This window comes from Procambarus clarkii, chromosome 90 (assembly GCF_040958095.1).
Source record: "Procambarus clarkii isolate CNS0578487 chromosome 90, FALCON_Pclarkii_2.0, whole genome shotgun sequence".
Taxonomy (NCBI): domain Eukaryota; kingdom Metazoa; phylum Arthropoda; class Malacostraca; order Decapoda; family Cambaridae; genus Procambarus; species Procambarus clarkii.
The window spans coordinates 18,331,341-18,350,239 of record NC_091239.1 but is presented as its reverse complement, the minus strand read 5'-3'; the positions used below and the strand labels follow the sequence as shown (position 1 = coordinate 18,350,239).

The 18,899-nt window shown below is 41.0% G+C and overlaps 2 protein-coding genes across 2 annotated transcripts in view; both read right to left on the bottom strand.

Moving 5' to 3' along the window:
• LOC138359286 (zinc finger protein 84-like) overlaps nt 1–18,899 on the bottom strand; it is a 67,452-nt gene that overhangs the window by 34,652 nt on the left and 13,901 nt on the right. The gene's annotated exons all lie outside the window — the stretch shown is intronic.
• LOC138359287 (zinc finger protein 84-like) lies at nt 13,926–17,826 on the bottom strand. The gene is made up of 2 exons (XM_069318422.1): nt 17,226–17,826; nt 13,926–17,142 (listed from the first exon to the last, which is right to left on the bottom strand). Exons 1-2 carry the CDS (start codon nt 17,415–17,417, stop codon nt 15,691–15,693), a joined length of 1,644 nt encoding a protein of 547 aa, XP_069174523.1. The 5' UTR covers nt 17,418–17,826; the 3' UTR covers nt 13,926–15,690.

Here is an 18,899-nt window from a genome sequence, read left to right as displayed (position 1 = left end):
CAATCCTGGTGTAGGGGTCCTAGCTGCTGGAGTGTAATCCTGAAATATGGGTCCATGTTCAAGAAGTACAATCCTAGATTATGGGTCCTGGGTCGAGGAGTACAATCCTGGGAAATGGGTCCTGGCTACAAAAGTACCATACTTGAGTATGCAGCTCCTGAATAATGGGTCCTGCTCCAGAAGGACAGTCTTGGAGTATGGGTCCTTGCTCCAGGAGTACAATCCGGAAGTATGGGTCCTGGCTCCAGGTTTACAATTCTGGAATATGCAGCTCCTGGAGTATGGGTCCTGTGGTGTTTTTGTGTTACTGAGGAAGTCCTGGTTGTAGGGTTGATGTAAAGCCATTACTTGGTTACTGACTTTAATACTTAAGATGTTACATGACTAGTAGCTACCAAGCTTGGCGGGCGTCCTGTACGCTCTTGTTTACCTTCTCTGGCGTCTGCTCCGCCACACATAGAAAACGGATGGTACTATTTTCTGTGAACATGACATCCTTCCTTTTCTTTAAAAAGAATGAATACAGGATGTCTACCATGCTTGTAGCACAAAGCAAAGTTATTGACACAAAGTAAGTTATTAACATATCAAGAGATATTGCATACATTTAACATAAATTAAACACACAAAGAATTTAAACAACTTAATCTTTACCACAAAGGATTTCAATGTTAAAAATACAAATGCAATGTTAAACAAACATGAAAGAAACTGTAATACAAAGTTACAATATATTGAATAAGAGATCTGCATTATTCAAACAATATTAAATTTAGTTCAGCATAACAAGTAAATACTTTGCATTACATAGGAACACAATTAATCATCAAATCGTGTAGGGCGTTTAACATGACGTTTAGGACGAGAGTCCCCAAATACAATAATATCCCTTGATGAATTGTTTATCGAGTTATAACTCATTTTTTTTCTTTTGCACGACTTTGCACTTCATTTTCTACACTAGTTGGAATCACTTTGAAATAGGCCATATTATGTGTTATACTATGATCTCTATTACTAGCTGTTACCATAGTTCCTTTTACACTAATCACTTTATATGGTTTTGTATCATACGGCATATCTAGCTTTCCCTATTTTTTCTTTTTAACGAGAACAGTATCTCCAACCTTTATGAATTGTTGCACGGTAGTTCCTGAGAAAAGCATACATAGCTTGTTTCCAGGATCGTCCTTCGGCATGAGCACAGCGTACCGCTTTCATGAGAGGTTGCATGAATCTCTCGACTTCTCCATTTGCTTGGGAATGTAGTGGCATCACACGGCGGTGTTTGAATCCAATATGCTCAGCAAAGTTGATGAAGTCTTGTCCATTGAATGGCGGTCCATTGTCCGTCTCGACAACTTCAGGAATGCCAAAATTTGAAAAGATCTTGTCGAGTTTCGGGATGACAGCCTTTGCAGATGTGGAAGTGATGATTTCTACTTCCGTTCACAGTTCATCCTCGTCGCCAATGTGGTGTTTGTGTGTTACTGAGGAAGTCTTGATTGTAGGGTTGATGTAAAGCCATTGCTTGGTTACTGACTTTAAAACCTAAGATGTTACATGACTAGTAGCTACCAAGCTTGGTGGGCGTCCTGTACGCTCTTGTTTACCTTCTCTGGCGTCTGCTCCGCCGCACAAAGAAAACGGATGGTACCATTTTCTGTAAACATGACAGGTCCTGGCTCTAGGAGTACAATACTTGAGAATGCTGCTTCTAGAGTATTTGTCCTGGCTCTAGGAGTACAATCCTGGAGTATGGGTACTAGAACCAGGTGTACAATCCTGGTGAATGCTTCCTGGATCCTGGAGTATGGATCCAGGCTCCAGTATTATAATCCTGAAGTATGGGTCCTGGCTCTAGTAGTACATTCCTGGATTATGGGTTCTGGCTCAAGGAGTACAATCCTGGAGTATGGGTTCTGGCTCCAGGAGTACAATCCTGGTGTATGCAGCTGTTGCAGTATGGGACTTTGCTCCAGGAGTACAATCCTGGTGTATGCAGCTGTTGCAGTATGGGACTGTGCTCCAGGAGTACAATCGGTGAGTATGTAGCTCTTGGACTATGTGTCCTGACTTAAGGTGTATAATCCTGGAGAATAGGTCCTGGCTCCAGGAGTACAATCCTGGAGTATGGGTCCTGGCTCCAGAATACAATCCTTGAGTATAGGTCCTGGCTCCATGTTACGAACCCGTTTCCATCGTCGGAGCACGGAGCAGCGACGTCAGCGCCATCTGTGAATCCGCTCCCGAAACCCTCTCCACAACATTGACGACGCCATCTAGTGGTGACAGGATTATACCAGCGAGAGGCGCTAGTTTCCTGTCATGGTCAGCTGGAGAGGTAGCTGGTGCTGACCTCTGGTGAGGTGGCGCCTAGAAAATCAGCGCCATCTATTGTAGGAGGAGTTGTATGTCTATGTCAGAGGCAGAAAGTGATGTTTCCTAGTGTCCCATGTACTGACCAGTGTACTGATGACGTGTCTGTATCCACAGAGTCGATGTAGGGCTGCTGTGGTACGAGGACAGTCAGTCTACCCAGGGCAGCCAATGCCTCTCTACTCCATTCTGCTTTACGGAAGCATTGAGCCGCTGCCGGAGAAGAACTGTGAAGGGTTCTACTGTCTGCCTGTGAAGTGGCAATGACGGAATTCGGTGTACACGGGACTGGCTAGCGGAAGAGAAGACTGACAGTAAGGTGCTATGGAGGAGTGTAACCAACCGGTTGCAAGAAGCTCCTGCCAGGGGTTCGCTACCCTTGTAGTTGTTCGTAAAGAGACCCAGCAGCGCGAGGCTGATCCTCTCTGCCAGCTCCCATCTGTAGAGTGATTGTGGGCGTTGTGGGAACCGACCTGTGAGATTTATATTTATTTAATTTATATGAATTTATATTTACGTTAATTTATATACTTCGATAGCAATTTGTATAATGTTAAGTGGACTGTATTTCTGCAATAATCTCAATCTCACAAATCGATCCTCTACACATTAGGGGGGTTTATATTAATTAAATATATATATATGCAGCCAATCAAACTACAGTATTAACTACATACATTGAAAAGGTTCCTTATCTTATAGTACAGCAGGTTAGTCCACCAGGTATACCTAGGGTGTAGACACCAAATTATCCTCTTCCATCACCCAGGTAACTGATGCACAAAGCCTTGCTTCCACGTCTTGACCTGTCAAAAGGGCGCTAGCTGTAAAGCCAGAATCCTATATATGACAGGTATATCAGAGAACACTGTACATGGAACCTTAAAGACCTGGCTTAATTACCTTTAGTTTGAGGCTATCTCGTGCTCTAACCGGCTAACCCTACCCAATGACATTAATAGCCACTAATGATAGATAATGGGTTCGGAAAGAACACTTAACTTGATTTGTTGACAGCGTGTTGAAGATGGTACACCTTTGGTTTCCATAACACTACGTCCAAGTAAAATTAACAGGAGCCGTATTTGCTCCCGTGAGCCTCTGGTCTAGTATAAACAATGGCTGCCCCCTTTCCTCACTCTGACGCCTGGCTTACATTGTCCACATGACAGAAAGTGATAGAAGGGTCACATTTACTCTACTTTTATATAGTGATAATTAAGTTAATTTATATGAGATGTTTTTATGATGGTAAAGTTCAAAGACTAATGTATTTAAGAATAATTCCCACCATAATAGGTGGTGAATATAATAGTATATGGTGATGATATCCCGTTTTCTATAGACGGTAATTCCACTACAAGTTACGTTTTCTATGGGTTAACTTGTTTATACAATACAGCTATTATTTGTATGATTATTAAATGGTGTCGGATTTTCCGACAGGCGTGCACGAAGAGCACCTAGTGAGACTGTGTTTTGACTGGCCCGTGGCCAGGGTAGACTTGTTGGTGTTTAACAGTACTGGTTGAGGACGGTACTGTGTGTTGAGGAAACACGGTAGCTGACAAGACTGCATAGATTGAGCATCGAAGAGCGCTTAGTGTTCTATGAGAGAGACACTTGTGTACATATTAACTGTAGTAATACTTCTTTTAGGATTATATATGAGGTATTGGTAAAGTGATTATATGTGAATATATTGATAACTGATGAACTGTCGTATTTAATGCGCCTCTCCCTTTGTACTTTACTTGCATTACCGAGCTCACTCCTTGAAAGCCACTACTAACTTGGGGTTGGATACCAGAACTTTAATTCCAACAGAAAAAAGCACGATTGCAACCCATTGTGGCCGTAACACTCCAAGAGAACAATCCTGAAGTATGTGTCCTGACTCCAATAGTACAATCCTGGAGTATGAGTCCTAACTCCAGGAGTATAATCCAAGAATATGGGTCCTGGCTACAGGAGTACAATACTGGAGTATGAAGCTCCTGGAGTATGGGTTCTGGCTCCAGGTGTACATTCCTTTATTATGCAGCGAATATACTATGGATGCTGGCTGCAGGTGTACAATCATGGAGTATGCAACCCCTGGAGTTTGGATCCTGGCTCCAGGAGTACAATACTAGAGTATGCAGCTCCTGTAGTATGGGTCCTGGCTCCACGTGTACAATCCTGGATTATTCAGCTCCTGGATTATATGCGCCATGGATCTAGGTGTACACTCTAAGAGTGTGCAGCACCTGATTATACATCCTGGCTCCAGTCGTACATTTCTGGAGTATGCAGCTCTTTGACTCTTAGTCCTGGCTTCATATATACAATCCAGAAGGATGCAGCCCATGGACTAATGGTCCTGGCTCCAGGAATACAAACCTGGGTTATGGGTTCTGGGTCGAGGAGTACAATCCTGGGGTTTGGGTCCTGGCTTCAAGAGTACAATACTTGAGAATGGGTCTTGGCTCCTAGAGTACAATCCTGGAGTATGGTCCGTGGTTCTAGGAGTACAATCCTGGAGTATGGGTTCTGGCTCCAGGAGTACAATCCTTGAGTATGCGTCCTGGCTCCAGGAAAACGATCCTTGAGTATGGGTCCTTGCTCCAGGAGTACAATCCTGGAGCATAGGTCCTGGTTCAAGGTGTACAATCCTGTAGTATGCAGCTTCTGGAGTGAGGGTCCTGGATCCAGATGTACAATCCTGGACTATGGGTCCTTGTTCAAGGTTTCGAATCCTGGAGTATGAGTCCTGGATCCAGATGTACAATCCTGTAGTATGCCCCTCTTTGAGTATAGGTCCTGTATCCAGGTGTTCAATCCTGGAATATGCAGCTCCTGGAGTATGGGTGCTGGCTCCAGGAGCTTAATCCTTTAATATGGGTTCTGACTCCAGGAGTACAATCCTGGATTATGGGTCTTGGCTCCTGGAGTACATTTCTGGAATATTGGTCCTTGATTATTTGTTATTAGACCTATGTAGAAGGCATAAAAATGCTGTGAAGGATATCACTACAGAGGACATGGATACAACTATTTAGCACAATTATTTTCTTTACATGTTTTATGTATTCTAATAATATTAAAGTGGAGAAGCATATTATTAGGCCAGCCAACGTCGCCTCGGTGGAGAATGATATTAATAAGCAGTACAGTAAACCTAACATATTGAATATACAAACAGAAAAATACGAAAAGTAATTAAATCCTGGAGAACAAACGCAAGTAAAGAAACATATATGATAAAATTTTAGTAAAAAGCTTAAACATTACATTGGTAAGTATCATATGCACATCAATCCAAAATCTGAAAACTTTTTCTATACTTAATCTATACATTAGTAAATGTCGTACACAAAATATTCAGATTCAGATGTTTATTCAGGTAAGGTATATACTTAAATGCGTTATATACGTACATTCCTTACTTACTTATATACATTCCTTGCTTACTTATATACGTACATTCTTAAATGATGTTAGTAGTACTTACAACATAAGTAATGATCTTCTCTACATGTACCATAACGTAACAGTCCACATCATTATAAGATAGTGAAGGTACCTTATCACACTTTATATTGTACTTATTACTTTACTGTTATTGATCTCCACATACCTCAGTATGACATAAGTCCACAACATTACAAGATGAAAATTGATAATTTTAACAGTTAAACTAACAAACAATTTTCTACATAAATATAGCTGACATGTTATGCTACAATCTATAATGAAACATTTAAAAATAATTAACTGCAGATTATCACATAATCTGAGGCCTCACCAGACAACTACTACTCTTATATGAATTATTAATATTCTTGTAAAATTCCTATCCTAGGTAAATACTACTTATACACTTTTGACTATATGATATCAATATGTATAAACCAGAACGGTGTGCTCAGTGAACAGTGGAGACAAAAATGCATACATAAATATAATTCTCAAAGAGCACCATGCAGATGGAGCCTTCCACTCCAAACTGGACAAGGTATCGAGTTCATAATTGTCCAGGACAGACCACAACGTCATCACTATAAAATGTGACTTAATCTCTACACTCTTATACTAAATGTTGTAGGACAGTGCTATTATTATTGATGGTTTTCCTTATATGATGAATATTTTAACATCCTGCAAGGTTTCTTGACACTCAATTGGGATAAACATAGAATAACAAAATAAATACTTAACAAATAGTTAAAACATAGTATCGTTGGTCTCAATAAGATCACAGTCATGTCTGTGTTGTTTTGGATAGCAGGCAGAATGCTGTGTCACTCACTCACTTCATCTGGCAAGGTAGTTTTTATGGTGTACTCAGCAACTGGTGCCACTCATGGTAGTTATTATGGTGTACTCAGCAACAGGTGCCACCCATGGTAGTTATTATGGTGTACTCAGCAACAGGTGCCACTCATGGTAGTTATTATGGTGTACTCAGCAACAGGTGCCACTCATGGTAGTTATTATGGTGTACTCAGCAACAGGTGCCACTCATGGTAGTTATTATGGTGTACTCAGCAACAGGTGCCACTCATGGTAGTTATTATGGTGTACTCAGCAACAGGTGCCACTCATGGTAGTTATTATGGTGTACTCAGCAACAGGTGCCACTCATGGTAGTTATTATGGTGTACTCAGCAACAGGTGCCACTCATGGTAGTTATTATGGTGTACTCAGCAACAGGTGCCACTCATGGTAGTTATTATGGTGTACTCAGCAACAGGTGCCACTCATGGTAGTTATTATGGTGTACTCAGCAACAGGTGGCCTTTGCCATCAATCAAGAACATTGACTTAGTACTTAAGCCTCACAAGCTGGAAGTCACCCTCGATGCGACATACAGTTAAGTTGACTTTGTTGAGGCTCTCAAATATCTCGAGTGTCAACTTGATGCAGTCCTTCCCTGACCTCCGTGAACATGGTGACATCACCACCACATCCTCCTTCACCTCCGTGAGCATGGTGACATCACCACCACATCCTCCGTCACCTCCGTGAGCATGGTGACATCACCACCACATCCTCCCTCGCCTCCAAGAGCATGATGACATCACCACCACACATCCTCCCTCTCTTCCCTGAGAGGTAACATCACCACAGAGTCAAGAGTGGAGTCCCACAGGGCTCTGTACTCGGTCCTATCCTGTTTCTGAAATACGTAAATGATCTCCCGGAGGTATAGACGCATTCCTCTCAATGTTTGCTGACGACGCCAAAATTATGAGACGGATTCAGAAAGATGAGGACTGCTTCAGTCTTCAAGAAGACCTAGACAAACTGATGGATTGGTGGAACAAATGGCTGTTAGAGTTTAACCCTAGCGAATCTAAAGTAATGAAGATAGGTGTAGGGAGCAGGAGGCCAGATACTAGGTATCATTTGGGAGATAAAATTCTTCAAAAATCAGAGAGAAAGAAAGACTTGGGGTTGATATCACACCAGATCTGTCCTCTGAAGCCCATATCAAGAGGATAACATCAGCAGCATATGCCAGGTTGGCTTACATAAGAACGGCATTTAGAAACTTGTGTAAGGAATCATTCAGAACTTTGTATACCACCTATGTTAGACCAATCCTGGAGTATGCAGCCCCAGCTTGGAGTCCATATCTAGTCAAGCATAAGACTAAACTGGAAAAGGTTCGAAGGTTTGCCCCGAGACTAGTACTTTGGCTGAGAGGTATGAGCTACGAGGAGAGACTACGGGAATTAAACCTCACGTCGCTAGAAGACGTAAGAATTAGTCGGGGACATGATCACCACATACAAGATTCTCAGAGGAATTGATAGGGTAGATAGTGGCTTTACAATATTGTAAACACCCTGCTATGTATTCTCACAAACCCAATGAACCTTCTTGTATATAAATAAATAAATAAATAAATAAATAAATAAAGACAGGGTGTTTAACACAAGGGGCACACGCACTAGGGGACACAGGGGGAAACTGAGTGCCCAAATGAGCCACAGAGATATTAGAAAGAACTTTTTTAGTGTCAGAGTGGTTGACAAATGGAATGCATTAGGGAGTGATGTGGTGGAGGCTGACTCCATACACAGTTTCAAGTGTAGATATGATAGAGCCCAATAGGCTCAGGAACCTGTACACCAGTTGATTGACAGTTGAGAGGAGGGACCAAAGAGCCAGAGCTCAACTCCCGCAAGCACAAATAGGTGAGTACATCCTCCCTCACCTCCATGAGGATGGTGACATCACAACCACACACCACACATCCCCCTCACCGCTGTGAGCATGGTGACATCACTCATACATCCTCCCTCACCTCCGTTAGCATGGTGATATCACCACCACACATCCCTCACACCTCTGTGAGCATGGTGACATCACCACACACATCCTCCATCACCTCTGTGAGCATGGTGACATCACCACCACACATATGCTCCCTCACCTCTGTGAGCATGGTGACATCATCACCACACATATCCTCCCTCACCTCTCTGAGCATGGTGACATCACCACGACACACATCCTCCCTCACCTCTCTGAGCATGGTGACATCACCACTACACACATGCCCTTCACCTCTGTGAGCATGGTGACATCACCACCATTTTGCTCAAACACTTGGTAACATAATAAATGCCAAATAAACCGGGAACATTGCCTAAAACATCCTATTGTTAAATTAAATATCACCAAAGTCAAGTCTTTGTTCTAAATTGTTGGTAGAATGTCGTGTGACTCAACAACATTTACCTCAGATGGACAAGCTCAACATTACTTTACTCTTTACTGAACAGTTCTCCATTGTTCCTCTCCCCACCCACCTATGTGACAAATATGTACCATTATGTGTTCTTCCATGCATGAACAGTTCTCACTGTTCCTCTCCCCACGATCCTCTGTGACAAATGGTACCATCATGTGTTCTCTCTTGCAGGAACAGTTCTCCATGTTCTACTCCCCACCCTCCTATGTGTCAAATGTGTACCAATTTGGAGGGTTTCCCAGCAGGATTTTGTTAGTTAATTTAATTGTATTAAATTATTGATTTATTGAACTTACTTTAAGTTTTTAGTTGTTATTCAAAGTGGACAGTATATTTATCCTGCTGGGTGTTTACCTGTACTCAAGTTTGGCTGCGTTATGTACATAGCCTACTAATCAAACAATTGATAGTTGAAATAAACTACTGAAATGTTAATACTATTGCAAAAATGTGTTAGTAATATGTTATGTTGGCCTCAGCTGATTTCGCAGTGTGAGAGCTGGAGCTCCATCCTCAGACTTGTCCTCAGTCTGCCACATGTGGTCCGTCTTGGACCTATATTAATGGTGACCCTGTGATCTCGTGTTCGAGCAAGAATGGTGTCTGTACAGGTTCACATAAGGACTAACAGCTCGATATGATTTCTTCAGTTCATCACAGGTTACATGCCTGATATTTACACCAAAACAATTGTACAACAATATTATAGTCAATAAAATGTGACATGTATTAATGCGGATTGTGTAATTGGTAAAATCAGGCTTACCCCCATTTTGGTGATGTCATGCTTCATAACCGTCTGACTTATCTAAAAGTTATCTGGCCATAAAACTAAAAGACATGGAGGTTTAGTCAGATGTTGTTGTTGTTGTTGATTTAGGGGCGACGACGATCGTGGGATCGGATGCGCCCCGGCGTACCCGTGATGGGTTAATCGCGAAGCCAGGAAAGGTGAAGCGCCAAGCTTAATCAAGAAACGAGTGACGCCAATGACTAGAAACTAATATGCCATACGGCAAAGAAACGCACAGTCAGACAGATGATTGGGGAGCCCCAGGAGTCCCTCGGGTGACAAGCACCAGCCCCACCCTACACAGAGAACACCAGGTAGCAAAACCAAAACTCGGCCCCCAACTAAAACGTAAAAAGTCATCCAGTGTTCCCCGGCAGAGCAGAAGCCAGCCGCCCACCACAGCTGAGGGCACACCAGGAACCCACCAAGACCCGCCAACTCCCGGCACTTCTCGGCCAAGCCGGCCCCCGAACACCATCACCCCGCCAGGAGAACCAGCCAGAACACGCCAAAAAAAATCTATCAACAATCCTGTGACCCAAGGCGTTATGTGCGCCAGGCGTCGTACAAGCGGACCGTTGCAGAGGGATGCCAAACGGCAGTAGCAAAGCCAAAACGCTAATACAGGATGTGATCCGGCGGCTCCCAGGCAGAGGAGGTGTCCAGACTTCCGCTCGGCGTCAAGGGTGAACCAGGAGTCCGTTTAGTTTAGTCAGATACTCAGCACTTCCCTCTGTTATAGATGAGGTCGCTGTAGCAGAATCACTGTTAGGCGATTGAAATATCAGATCTTTGTCGTGTCACATGTCACTAAATTAAAGCATAGAGAAAACTTTTATATTAAGATTAATCACTAGAATGCTAGTTGAAAGGAGACTTGTAGAAATTAAATGAATGTTTTGATGATATCAAGGATCTCCCATTCTCTATAATCCGTTTAAGACTAATTAATATAAATTAACATCTTATGGCGTTTAGTAATGTTAGTATGTTAGTGTCGGATTTCCGACAACCATCATGTGTTCTCTCTTGCATGAACAGTTCTCCATGTTCCACTCCCCACACTCCTATGTGACAAATGTGTACCATCATGTATTCTTCCATGCATGAACATTTCTCGATGTTCTACTACCCACCCTCCTATGTGGCAAATGAATACCATCATGTGTTCTCTCTTGCATGAACAGTTCTCCATGCTCCTCTCCCCCACGATCCTCTGTGACAAATGGTACCATCATGTGTTCTCGCTTGCATGAACAGTTCTCCATTATCCTCTCCCCACCCATCTATGTGACAAATGATTTCCATATTGTGTTCTCTCTTGGATGAACAGTTCTCCCTGATCTCCCCGCCTGCATATGTGACAAATATGTTTCATCATGTGTTCCTCTCTTTCATGAACTGTTCTCGTAGGTGTGCAATATATGTTCATTTTAGGAAATTTAGATACACAGAATATCCACATGTTTTGTCTCCCGAAAGATCTCTCACTTGTGTTATTTGGTGATGTTTACATGAAGTATTTCACACTCTGAACATTGGATGACATTTATTCTGCAAAAAGTCTCTTCTTACTCTTTACAAGGATTTGTTTATGTCTCTAAACTAGTGGGGTACCTGGCGTTGCCCGGGGTCTGTTTCCCATGTACCTGGACGGGGTTTTGGGAGTTCTTTTACTCCCGAAGCCCGGGCCGGGCCAGGCTTGATTTGTGAGAACTTGGACCAACAAGCTGTTGCTTGAAGCGGTCCACAGACCCACATATCCACCACAGCCCGGTTGCTACGGCATTTCTTAAAGAAAACTATCTAGTGTTCTCTTGAAGGTGTCCACGTTTTTCCGGAAATCATTCTTATTCTCGCTGGGAGTACGTTGAATAACCGTGGACCTCTGATGTTCATACAGTGTTCTCTGATTGTGCCTTTGGCATCCCTGTTCTTCACTGCTTCTATATACAATTTATTCCATATCATTCACTCCAGTATGTTGTTCTTTTACTATGTACAGTTGTAACCTGGCAATCCAGTATATTCCAGGTGTATATTATTTGATATTTTTCTCGTCTCCTTTTAGTGAGTACATTTGGATAGCTGTATCCCTCTATTTCAGACACCTCTCCCTCTCTGAAGTGAGAAGTGAGTATCGAGCAATACTCAAGATGGGACAACACAAGTTATATGCATACTAGAAAAATAGTGATGGGATCCCTGGAATTTACTGTTCTCGTAATTTATCCTATATTTTTCTGGCTGATGTAACATTTGCTTGGTTATGCTCCCTAAACGTCAGGTCGGCAGATATCATTATTCCCAGATTCTTTACATGCTGCTTTCCAACTATGAGCAGACTTGATTATGTTTCGTACCTTGTATTATGTTTAAGGGCCTCATTTTTACCGTACCTGAGTACCTTGAATTTATCCCTGTTAAACATCATTTTATTTTCTGCTGCCCAGTCGAAAACTGTATTAATATCTGCTTGTATATCTGCCATCTTTCATCTTCCTGTCCTATGATCTATCTATATATCTTTCCACCCATCTATCCATATATATATCTTTCCACCTATCTATCCATATATAAATCCATCCATCTACTTTTCCATTTATCCATCTATTCATCTACCCATTTACCTATGCATCTACCCATCTAATTGTCAGTTTATTAATCTATATGTCCATCCATCAATTTATCTATATGTCTATCCATGCATCCATTACATCATCTTCCCATCAACCCATCTATCTATCCATCTATTTATCAATATATTTTTCAATCTAATTATCGATATATCTATCCATCCATCTACCTATCCATCTATCTATCACTCTTTTCATCGATCTTTACAACTATCCATGTATGGATATATATATCCATCCATCTATCTGCACATCTCTTCGTATCCATCTATCATTCTATCCATTCATCATTCTATCTTTCTATATATCTATTTATCTTTCCAGCTGTCTATTCAGCAATCCATCCATATATCCATCCCCTGACTATCAATTATTCATCTATTTATCCCTCTAACTATCCATATATCTTTCCCTCTGTCCATCCGTCTTTCCATTCATCCAACAACCTATCCATACATCTATCTATCCATTCATCAACCTATCCAACCATGAATCCCTCGATATATCATCTATCCATCTGTCTATCGTATAACCATCCTTATGTCTATCCATCCACCTATCCAGCTAATATTCATCTACTTATCCATTTATATACCCATCAATCAACCCTTTTTTCCATCCTTTCTATTCATCCATCAATCAATCCTTCCATCTATCCTTCAATATATAATCTATCCATCCTTCTGTCCATCCCTCTATCTATCCATCCATCTATCCTTCGATATATCATCTATCCATCTATCTATTTGTCGATTTATCATATATCATCAATCTATCAATCCATTTATTCATATATCCATCCAATTATCCGTCACTCTATCTCTGTCAGGGGCGACTGACAGCTGGGTGGACAGTGCTTCGGATTCGTAGTCCTGAGGATCCGGGTTCGATCCCCGGTGGAGACAGAGACAAATGGGTAAAATGTTTCTTTCACCCTGATGTCCCTGTTACCTAGCAGTAAATAGCTACCTAGGACTTATACAACTGCTACAGGCTGCTTCCTGGGGGTGTGTAACAAAAAACAGGCTTGATCAAGGATCGGGCCGCGGGGACGCTAAACCCCGAAATCATCTCAAGATAACCTCAGGAAGATCTATGCATCTTTCCATCTGTCTATCAATCCGCCCTTGTATCCAACTATCCATCCATGAATCTATCCATCCATCTGTCTACTGTCTCTATTTCTCTTTCAGCCTCTCTCTCTCTCTCTGTCTATTTGCCTCTGTGTATGTCTCTGTCTCTTTCTCTCGGTCTCTGTCTGTTTCTGTCTGTCTGTGTATGTCTCTGTCTCTCTCCCTCTTATTAAAACATAATTGTCTAATGTTTAGGTGGATGCCGAGGAGAGGAGTTTAGCATTATTAAATACAAAATTAGAATGGTTAGCCCTTTATTTAGAGAATAAGGCATAGCATGAACTATTTATGAAATTGTAAGAGCATCATCTGTCTTATGCATGTACAGCCAAATTATGGACAGCAGATAATTTATGTTAATTTTCTCAAGATTAATGAATAATTATGTATGTTACTATAAGAACTATTTTTTCAAAAGTTTTTTCAAATTATGTAGCTGTGTAGCCGGCAGGCAGTGCCAAAAAATCGTCGTTGGGGGTCATAATGTGACCCTGGAATTCTGTTCCCTTTTGAATTCTGGCAACACCGACCAGCCTTTGTTCATTCCGTTCCACCGGCTATTCCCTCTTCCAATTTGAGTGACACTAGACCCAAGCATCTGGTCTCCTTCTTTGGACAAACATTGTCTTTGCCTCATGGTTATACCTTGACGACGAGCGGACGTCTGGACACTCGCATTGCCTGAGTGTCGGCGGATCACTTTCCGTTTCGTGATTTGGTGTTGTATACTGCCATTTGACGTTCCTGTTCAATGGTCCGGACTGTTACGACACCTGGCGCACATATCGCCTTAGGTCACAGGATAGTGATAGATTATGTACGTTTTCTGGCTGGTTCTTACAGCGGGGTGACAATGTCGAGCTTGACCGAGAGGTGCCGGGAGTTGGTGGGTCTTGGTGGGCTCCTAGTGTGCCCCTCACTTGGTGGGCTGCCAGTGTGCCCCTCACTTGATAGGGCTCCTTGTGCGCCCCTCACTTGGTGGGCTCCTAGTGTGCCCCGCACTTGGTGGGCTCCTAGTGTGCCCCCTCACTTGCTGGGCTCCAAGTGTGCCCCTCACTTGGTGGGCTCCTAGTGTTCCCACACTCAGTGGGCTCCTGGTGCGCCCTAAGACTTGGTGAGCAGCTGGCTTCTGCTCTGCTGGAGAGCACTGGATGACGTTTTGCGTTTTAGGGGCCGTGTTTTTGGTTTTGCTACCAGGTGCTTTCGTATGTTTAGGATGGGGTCGGTGCTTTTCACCCTGGGGACTCCTGAATCATCTGCCCATCCATGTGCTTATTTGCCGCAAGACTCATTAGTTTCCACAGATACGCGACATTTATATGCCATTATTCTTCATGATTAACAATTCACAGGTACGCCGGTGCGCATACGATCCCTCGATCGTCGTCGCCCCTAAATCATCAACAACAACATTCTTATATGTACAGATTTTTCAGCAACACTTAACATAGGAATATTTACTTCCTGCACAGTGGTTATCCTAGTCATGTGACAACCGATTATGTTGGGTTCGATTCAATGGCAGGGTAAACGTGACGACTGGGCACGCTTTCTTATGTCTGACTATTAACTTTGTAATAAATCGTTACAGGGAAGTTAGTCAGCTGTAGTAGGTTGCCCACTATGGAAGGCCTGTTGTTGGCAAATTATATACTGATAAATCTAACAGAACAAGCTTCCTGTCACCAATAATAGGAAACCATTAGAAGGGAACATTTGCGATCAAAATGTTTCAGACAAACTCAACACTCTAAGGTTTATCTCCCATATGAACTCTCATGTTATGGCAAGAAAGTCTTAATGGTTAACATCAGTCACTCTGGACACTGGTAAAGTTTGTCTCCAATATTAACACATTTGTGTTGTCACATGAGCGTCTTTTTCTACAACAATGTGTAACTGTTTAGACACACTGAACACTGTTATGATATTTCTCATGTATGAACTTTCTTCGTAATATCGTTTTTTCATAACAAATTTCTGACTCTCATGACTAACATGTCTAATATTTGATATGAATTTTTGTGTGTTCTACAAGGTTCTGTTTTCTGCTAAAATATTTCTGACACTCTGAACACTGATACGGTTTATCTCCTGTATGAACTCTCATGTGTGTAACAAGATAGCTTTTAGTGGCAAAATATTTCTGACACTCTGAACACTGATATGGTTTATCTCCTGTATGAACTCTCATGTGTGTAACAAGATAGCTTTTAGTGGCAACATATTTCTGACACTCTGAACACTGATACGGTTTATCTCCTGTATGAACTCTCATGTGTGTAACAAGAGAGCTTTTAGTGGTATATTTTTTCTGACACTCTGAACACTGATACGGTTTATCTCCTATATGAACTCTCATGTGTGTAACAAGATAGCGTTTAGTGGCAAAATATTTCTGACACTCTGAACACTGATACGGTTTATCTCCTGTATGACCTCTCATGTGTGTAACAAGAGAGCTTTTAGAGGTATATTTTTTCTGACACTCTGAACACTGATACGGTTTATCTCCTGTATGAACCCTCATGTGTGTAACAAGATGGCTTTTAGTGGCAAAATATTTCTGACACTCTGAACACTGATACGGTTTATCTCCTGTATGAACTCTCATGTGTCTAACAAGATAGCTTTTAGTGGCAAAATATTTCTGACACTCTGAACACTGATACGGATTATCTCCTGTATGACCTCTCATGTGTGTAACAAGAGAGCATTTACGGGCAAAATATTTCTGACACTCTGAACACTGATACGGTTTATCTCCTGTATGAACTCTCATGTGTCTAACAAGAGAGCTTTTAGTGGTATAATATTTCTGACACTCTGAACACTGATACGGATTATCTCCTGTATGAACTCTCATGTGTGTAACAAGAGAGCTTTTAGTGGTATAACATTTCTGACACTCTGAACACTGATACGGTTTATCTCCTGTATGAACTTTCATGTGTGTAACAAGATGGCTTTTAGTGGCAAAATATTTCTGACACTCTGAACACTGATACGGTTTATCTCCTGTATGAACTCTCATGTGTATAACAAGATAGCTTTTAGTGGCAAAATATTTCTGACACTCTGAACACTGATACGGTTTATCTCCTGTATGAACTTTCATGTGTGTAACAAGATGGCTTTTAGTGGCAAAATGTTTATGACACTCTGAACATTGATACGGTTTATCTCCTGTATGAACTCTCATGTGAGTAACAAGAGAGCTTTTAACGGTAAAATATTTCTGACACTCAGAACACTGATACGGTTTATCTCCTGTATGAACTCTCATGTGAGTAACAAGAGAGCTTTTAACGGTAAAATATTTCTGACACTCAGAACACTGATACGGTTTATCTCCAGTGTGAACTCTCATGTGTGTAACAAGATGGCTTTTAGTGGCAAAATGTTTATGACACTCTGAACATTGATACGGTTTATCTCCTGTATGAACTCTCATGTGAGTAACAAGAGAGTTTTAACGGTAAAATATTTCTGACACTCAGAACACTGATACGGTATATCTCCAGTGTGAACTCTAATGTGTGTAACAAGATAGCTTTTAGTGGCAAAATATTTCTGACACTCGGAGCACTGATAAGGTTTTTCTCCTGTGTGACCTCTCATGTGTGTAACAAGAGAGCCTTTATTGGTAAAATATTTCTGACGCTTTGAACACTGATTCGCTTTATCTCCTGTGTGAACTCTCGTGTGTGATATAAGGTTTATTTTCATGATGAAATGCTTCAGACACTATGGGCACTGATACGGTTTATCTTTTTTTCTGATATCTTTTTTTCCCTTGAGCAAACTTTAATAAAACAAATACTTTTATTTATTAAACTTTTATAAGCTTGAATGTAAATTTATATGCTAAGTAATCCATATAACAACTGCAAAGTAGATAACTTTCTAATGCCTGAACAGTAGAACAGGTTGCAATAACAGTAAGATGTCCACCTAATAATTCTGTCAGTAGAACAGTAAATAAAAATCAGGAATTATCCAAAGAAATCAACAGATGCTTCTAGTTGGACAGGAGATTACTGGTATCAGGGAAAATATGGAGCAGTAGTTTGTTCATCAGTATACCTGTTGAATGTTTTGAGGGACTGATAACAGGTGTCTGGGATGATATTGGGCGATAGGTCTTTCAATACCTGTGGAGGAGAGAAATTAGACAATATTATTCACTATTCCAGAACTAACAAAGCATAATACTTGAGCAGAACGTTCTTGATATTTTATACTTAAAATGTTTCCATATATATTTAAGTTTGTGAACTTAGGATACTGCTGTACCATGATGACATATTTTATACAAGGATTGTATTTGGTTGATTTGAGAGCTAAAGCTTCATCAGTAAGACTGCTCCTATTATGAGACTTGATAAAGTTCATTGCTGGAAATAATGATTTGCATGAAAATGTCCATGAAAATACTAATAATACTGCCCTCGAGACATTTTTTCAGTCAAAATTTTAGGATTTGCATTCCATGTTGCAAAATCACAATTATCTGCATTAATCCAATCACTATCCAATCTCATTCAATATTTTGTTACGTCGTCTGTACACATCATGAATGAATTAGATTCTTCAGATGACCAGAATTTAGTCAACTTTGGGTAAATTAATCTGCAGTTTAATCACTGACGCTCAAAAAATTATTGTTAACTCTCTAATTTCCTGTTTACTCATGAATCTCTCACAGCAATTTAGTTTTTTTAGGTTTTGGAAATAGTTAAAAGTACCATTGTTGACATCATGTTTAAAAATTTGAAATTTATTTCAAAAGCTTTGATGTTATTAGAAAATAACCTCAAGTGCTCTGCCAGATGCTGAAATTTGGGGTTTCAATTCATTTAAAAGGGAAGAAACATCTGGAAAACATTACTCTACAAATCCACACAACGAAAGATGTTTCTTGACCAGTATATTATTCATTTGTTTAAATGAAACGAATTTCATTCAAATACTTAAGAAATAGCTTAAGCACAGAATCTTTTCTAAAGTCAGCGAACATTGTTGTACGTAAGTACTTTTCTGTGGGTAGCCCCGACGGCTTCCTAAAGCTATCCTACTAATATAGTGCTATATTAGTTGGGGTCATCAGTCACAAAGTTCTTGTTGCCTACCGGAGAATCTGGTCCACCAGAGAGGCACAGGGAGCATTGGCCTACGAGCACTTTACATTTAAATTATGTCACAGCTTGT

Excerpts from the sequence above, each read along its gene's own strand:
- LOC138359287 (XM_069318422.1), bottom strand. The coding sequence starts at position 17,417 with ATGAAAATAAACCTTATATCACACACGAGAGTTCACACAGGAGATAAA. Across the intron at positions 17,143-17,225 it reads AAAGCTATCTTGTTACACAC|ATGAGAGTTCATACAGGAGA; the intron begins ATTAGAGTTCAC and ends CTTGTTACTCAC.